The following is a 6,883-nucleotide window of genomic DNA, read 5'->3' as shown; positions in this document are numbered from 1 at the left end:
GGATCAGTTGGGTCGGTGAATTTTTCTCTCCAAGGGCCGACGTTTGATAGCGAGCAGTGGTGTCTCTGTATACCAGTGAAGCGTATAGATGGTGACAGGCTCCTGGCGTTGGAGTGGCTTCTCTTTGTTGACAAGGCCAGATTCGCTTGAAACTTCACCTCAGTTTTCTCGATTTTTCTTTGAGCGACTCGCCGCGCGCGCGTGCTACAGGCTTGACGCCCCAAAACATCGTCTCTGCCAGACTGAACTGAAAATGTGCAACGTGGCCCCTGGTCTGGGCTAATTCAGGAAAGATGGTTTGCCTGTTTCTGTTCTTGATGTCGTATTGACTGTCAAAACGCCCGGCGGAGTCAGGCAGAGAGCTATTTGTTTTCAAAGTATTATTATGTTTTGCTCGAGCAGCCCGCTATCGCACTATTTGCGGCACCACAAGAACCTCAAGTAATAAGCTCGCGGACCGCATTGAACAACATACGATTGTAGAGATCCTTCGTGCTTGACGCTCCCGTGGGATCGCCGTTGATAAGAGACGCTACCTCGTTGAGCTTTTCGAGCTGCCCTTCGATTTGCAGAATTGCTTCCTTGTCACCGGAATTTCTGTTTGGGGTGTAAACCTTCTTCACCGTCGTACGGAAGCTGTTATTGACCGGCACATTCCTATTCTCCTGGCCCACGTGCATGTGATCACCTCCGCTAAAATACGATGCACTAGGGGAGTTGGGCGCTACACTGGAGAAGTAAGAGGTGGCTGCGTCCCCTACCCCCGCTGGAGATACCCCCGGAACACTTCCTTTTCCAAAATAGCCCCGCTTTTGATTCCCCACGGTCATCTCAATTAGTTTGATTTCGCGGGCTCGCAAACTGATAAACACCGTCTTAGAGGCCACCTTTTCGTATCCGCAGTTATTTTGGTAGAATAGTAAATCGTTTTTCATTGCATTGGACACCTGAGCCTCGAGCCTTGGATTGACCGGACACGACTGAATTGTATACTCGGGCCTGAACTCATCCACAAAAGCAACATTCGGTTGCAAGAAGGCTTTGTTGTGAAGCTGTTCTGAATGTGAGTCAGAATTTGGGAGCTGAGAATTAGGACCTTTGTTGGGAGTACGACCATTTTCAGAATCACCGGCTGGGCTTTCATATTCAACGGAGAGTCTGTTGTTATCCATCAGAGAAATGCGTAGCTTGCTGAGCATTAGCTTCTGAACTTTATGCTTGATAATCTTCAGATTCATCTCATCGGCATCTCTGCCTTCCACGTTCACGGGAGGAATGTAAATGGATGTCCTCGTTCTATCTACCCCCAAAGCCGAGGATGAGAGCCCCGATTTATTTGTTGGAAGTTCATTGAACAAGTTGAGAAGAGATTGAGTGCGCGAGTATTTCTGTTTCACAGGCGAATTGGTAGAGTTTGCGGAAAGCGAATCCTCCCAAGTTGGCTCATCCAATTCCTCACCTGGTGATGGGGATTTCGTGGCAGAAAATGCAGGTCTAGCATTTAGCGTCTCAGCCGTAATTGCCCCATCAAGGGTTTCCGAGATTAAATGAGGCTGGAACTTGTTTGATCCCACAAGCGAGCTCTTCCATTTGTCCATGAAGCTACTACCTAATCTGGACAATGAGTAGTTCGAGGCACTTGAGGATAACGAAGAATTGAGAGAAGATGAAAGATAAGCCATCGATGATGCATTTGATGCGGAAACTCTCCGTGCGCTTGGAATCTTCTGAGCCACTGTCACATTGGAAGTTTCTAGCAACGTCTTTTGTCCTTGAAAAGACAAGCTAGTCATCGATTTGTGGGGAACATCCCAGCCTTTCGTGGAAGATACTGACACTGGTGCAGAATCGTCAGAGTGTGAGTCTGAGGCCATCAGATTAGCTCGGATGGGTATTGGTTTTGTGGTGATGGGGTTTGCTGTGAAGCTAATACCCCCCTCTTGTAACCCATCGATCAGAGGCAGCCCTACTTTTAGGGACTTCTCAAAAGCTTTTGGCAATGGAACCTGTGAACTTTTGACTTCCTGACTTTCGCAGAGTCGAGTTTGGGAGCTGCTTCCACTTCCTGATTCTAGTTGTTGCAAAAGCTCAACATCTGGAATAAGTCCACTCAAAATAAATATAAGTTTTTTTGCAACAGAGGAGTTGCTGGTCATCACCACAATTCTAGTAACCGTTTTCGACTTTGACGGGCTGAACGGGTCTATGTGCAATGGCCCTTTAGATAGTAGATCCCTGAGTGGCAATATGAGAGCTAGTAGGCTTGCTAAGAAAGTGTTCGTCGGCCCTGGTGTTTCATTTATTCGATACCAAGAAGTGGCACTAGAATTGCTGTGCAGAAGATAGGAATTCTGAGAATGCATCTGAGGAATCGCTTGGGCATGTAAAGGGGTGAAGTTCTTTCCATCTTTAAATTCGAGCCAATTGATGACCTCGAGTGCCCAATTTATCACGTTCGTTTTGAATTTCGAGTCCACGTGATTCAAGCTGTAGGACATGAACGCATTGATATTCACCAATCTGGGAGTATTCACATTGTAGTGGACAAGCTTGATGAGCTTTTGCAACTGATGTCCGAACTCTGTCTCCAATTGTAAAACACCGGACGGAAACAGTATTCGCTTGTTGTTTATGTAGGGTGACTGATTGAAGGCCAGGGACGACTTCAACGCAAGCGTGAGCTTTTTGCAGACAAGTTTTTGGAGTACTATGAGGTAGTGCGAGATTATTTCCCAGTTGCTGAAAATGACTTCCTCCACTGTTGCGCTCAGGTCCTCCAATGGTACGATTACACCGACTGCAAACCTCGAGCTGAGCAGGAATGTGGTCCTGGTCAGAGACGGCAGGTCTGGCGTCGTGACACACGGTTTCCCTGATGGTAGTGACACGTGAAACACCGTGTCTTTTGACGGGAAGGTGGCGTGTGGAGTCCAATCAGAATCGTCCAACACGTCCAGCTCCCCGGGACCGGGAGTCGAGTCTGAAATCAGAAAGAGCTTCGTCAATAGCACAGCCAGGCACGATCCTTGTGCCAGCAGATTGAGTGGAGGAAGAATGTGTATTTTCGTCGAGGTGTGCCTCTCGACAGATGGAAGCCCGCGGCCGAACATGTAATCATTCAAGTCATTTACATTGTACAAGAACTTGGCCATGTGGACATTTTTCCCAGGAGAGGCGCCTCTGAGTGTGGTTGCCGAATGGGGTAACCGGGAGCTCAGTGATGGAGACGCATACTGCGTGCTTTCTGAATCGCCCGTCAATCTCGTCAGGAGAGGCGACAGGCAGGGCGCTGATGCCGAGGCTGGCGGGGTCTTTGCTCGCACATTGCCTGAAATCAGCGAGTCGGCGGCCGAGTCGTAGAGTACTTGTTTCGAGCGCAAGTTGCCGCCATCTTGCGAGACCACCAAGCGGAAGCGCTGCGGGGTAAAGGAGAGCGGATGGAGCGCCAAATCGGACTGGCCATAGAGGATCTCTCGCGTGTACGAGTCCTCGAACGAGTTGGCGTTGACGCTTGGATTGGCACCCTCGAGAACTGGCGCAGACGCGGAGACAGGGTTTGCCGTGCTCTCCGACAGCTCGCTGAGCGGGCTGCTTGGCTCGTCGGGCGAGCTGAATTCTGCGCCTAGTGGCGACTTCAGCTTGAATAGTCTTCCTAGCATTGGCACGGAGGAAAACCTAGCTCCGCATTGTCAGTTTGCACAAGGCAACACAAAAGGTTCTGCAAACAGGCGTGGGCGGTTGTTTGTTTATATCTGCTCCTTCAGAGGGAAAGAGTAGGGCAGTCTGGCGTGGTGCGAGGCGGGAGGCGGTGGGGTTGGGTTTTTGGTTTTGTGTTTTCGTTTCTTGGTGGGTTGAGCGAGTATTCCCGGCCCGAGGTTTGTGGGTCCGTATGCGGTTGCACGGCGATGGCAAGGCGCGAGGCTGCGGCAGGGCGGGCAATGACGTGGCGGGGCCCGGGCGGGAATGCCACCAAAAAGAACCGGGGCGAAACACGAAGCGCCGCCGGCGGCAAAAGCTGGGATAGTGGCCACAAACGCAAGTGGTAGACGTACACACACTAAGCCTGGAAAAATCGGGAGCACTGTATTTTTTGTCTGCTCTATTCCCGGTTTGGCTTTATGCTATTGTCTCCGGAATTGGCGGCCCGGCCTCTTTCCCGGACTTCGCGGGCCTGCGGTATTTCGTGCCGGCATATTAGGGCCTAGATCCGGGCGCAGCTTTGGCGGCTGGCCTGGCGGCAACCGCGGAGAAGGCTGCAAATAGAGCGCATTGCTTCTCTTTTTCCCTTTTTTTTATCAGAGATCAAAGGGGAAGCGGCAGGTTTATATAGTTCTATGGGACGGGCCTCGTGTTTGTGTTTGTGATACTCATGGAGGCGGAACTGACGATGTTTTGCTGCAAAACGACGGTAGGTCGGGGAAAGAAAACATGGTGGTCTGGGGAAATAAATTCGCGCGGATGGTTGGGTGCAAATTGTTGGCCCGATATCAGCCTAGTATCAGGGGCCCGTTCGAGCGCACCCTGATTGGGCTAGAATTGAAGGGGCATTAAAGAGGTGGGAATAAAAATAGAGGGTTTCGAAGAAGAGGCAATAAAAAGAAGGATTTGGAAAACAGAGATTATATTCAAAAGAAAAGGGTGTGGAAAAAGGGGGACTTTTATGTGATGGAGAGGTTTCGCAGGAAACAGGGACTGCATGAAAAAAGAGACTTTTGGAAGAGAGGGTTTGCAGTGAATAGAGACTTCATGTAAAAAGACAAAGGCTCCATGGAGAAGACATGGTTTTTTAAGGAAAAGAATTTTATGTGGAAGATTGTATTTGCTTGAGACAAGAGATGTGATATTGAGAAAAGGCTTTGCAGAAAACAGAGGCTTGTCAAATAAAAGAGATGCACAAGAGGCTTCGAAGCACGGTCTTGTGAAATGAATGTGTTCCAAAAAAGCATACTTTCCCAACGGAAAGAGAAAACACCACAGACAAGACGAAACAATCTAGGCAAAGAGCATGAGAGTTTGAATCAAGAGGCTCGAAACGTGGACTCCTGGCTTTGAAGGATCCCTCCTGACCTTTGGCATAATTATATTATATTCCACAACACAATACCAGTGATGGACTCTGGGACACAAAGCACAGGCACTTTATGAATGGTCCTGTGAGGGATACAACTATACGTGTTGCCACCAGAACGCTTGATTTCTGAGACATGATGCACTGGACATTTGGCTGTGCCGCAGCAAATGAAAAGATCGCTTTTTGATGAAACATGTCTCCGTCTTACTTCATGTATACCTTTAGAAGCGACAAACAGAGAGCTGGCAAATCCGGGGGCCCGGTCCCTCAATGTGCTGGTATAGTGCCAGACCTTGATTCCCCAGACCCTATTCCGCTACCATTGTTTCTTTGCGATTATCGAAGAGCAAATTTTTGGATTTCACGACCTTTGTTTTGGGGACTGAGAAATACCAGCCTTTTTTGCAGACTCTTTTCAAGAACTTTCTATTTAAGAATGCTTATATGGGAATGATTTGATACAGCAATGGTGCTTTGGCAAGGAAGCAAGTCCGTGATGCAGTCAATGAAGAACATGGAGTTGAAAATGATTTGTGGGATTGAATTAACAAGATTTCGGCAAATCGGAAGACTTCAGGGGTGCTTATTTCCGGATTGGAGAGATTGTGCCAAATGCGCCCTCAAAGACAAAGAGAATGGAATTGGATTCCGGGGCATATTCTGGAAGTCGACAAATGGACTTGGAGTATGGTAATAGCTGCGTTGTTGAGTCCCAGACTGTGAGTTGCAGGGTACGGGCCGGCCCAATGTTTGAGCTGCAAAAAATCTTACAACAGCAAGTTCCAGACTGATGAAAAGGTCACTCATTGATGAGCTCCATTCACGAATCGGTGAAAGCAGTGGAAAGCCACAAACGGTTGAGTCTGGGCCACAAAACAACTTTTTCTTGGAGAGGCTCTTAGAGACAATCCGCTAAGTGGCGTTGATTGTGGGTGAGATAGAAGAATGCCATCAGGTTAAAATCTACGCTTGTGCACTTGAAGGAGGCCGCAGAGCTCTTCTAGGTCTCTACCGGTTACTTCGGCAAGTCCCGTGTCGGATCATCCCTGTAATATCTTCTACGTGGATTTTCTTCACCTAACTTGTTGAATTTCTATGTCTTGGATGGCCCGTTCGGCGGGGTGCGTCGAAGTCTACAAAGTTGGTCCAGGCCAAGATTCCAGATGGCCTTTGACACACCCACAATCAGTTTTGCAGAAAAAACCGGGTTTGGAAAGTACTGCGGGGTGCTTTGCTTTTGCTGTTGGAAGTCTTGATGAATATATTGGGGTCCGTCGTGGGGCTTTTGTGTGGGCTGGGCTTGTACTGGGGTACTGGGCTCCGGGATGACTGGGGAAGTTCTAAGAGGCTGTTTCCAGAGGTTCTTGAGAAGTCCTCCAGAGGTTCTTGAGAAGTTCTTCAGAGGTTCTTGAGAAGTCCTTCAGAAGTTCTCAAGAAGTCCTCCAGAAGTTCTTCAGAAGTTCTCCAGGAGTTCTCCAGAAGTTCTCCAGATGCTCTTCAGAGGTTCTTAAGAAGTTCCCCAGATGTCCTTCAGAAATCCTCCAGAAGTTCTCCAGAAGTTCCCCAGAAATCCTTCAGAAGTTCTACAGAATTTCTCCAGGAGAATTCTCCAGGCCATTCAATTCTCCAGACATAATTCTCCATGAATTCTCCAGCAATTCTTCATATTCTCCAGATATTCTCCAGAAGTTCCCCAGACATTCCCCAGGATTCCCCAGGACCATTCTCCAGACACAATTCTCCAGAAATTATACAGAAATTCTACGGGGACATCCTCCAGAAATTCTCCAGGACCATTCTCCAGGACATTCT

General features: G+C 48.5%; 1 protein-coding gene across 1 annotated transcript; it reads right to left on the bottom strand.

Moving 5' to 3' along the window:
* Positions 1 to 1,778: 1,778 nt before the first annotated feature.
* Positions 1,779 to 4,479, bottom strand: METBIDRAFT_15342 (uncharacterized protein; the record flags this gene model as incomplete). The annotated part of the gene is made up of 5 exons (XM_018854587.1): positions 1,779 to 1,939; positions 2,015 to 2,287; positions 2,324 to 3,233; positions 3,324 to 3,524; positions 4,429 to 4,479. Coding segments are annotated over 5 exons (1,596 nt in total), but the record flags the coding sequence as incomplete, so codon positions are not given.
* Positions 4,480 to 6,883: the final 2,404 nt, after the last annotated feature.

This window comes from Metschnikowia bicuspidata, assembly GCF_001664035.1.
Source record: "Metschnikowia bicuspidata var. bicuspidata NRRL YB-4993 chromosome Unknown METBIscaffold_4, whole genome shotgun sequence".
Taxonomy (NCBI): domain Eukaryota; kingdom Fungi; phylum Ascomycota; class Pichiomycetes; order Serinales; family Metschnikowiaceae; genus Metschnikowia; species Metschnikowia bicuspidata.
This window is presented reverse-complemented; position numbering and strand designations above follow the sequence as displayed.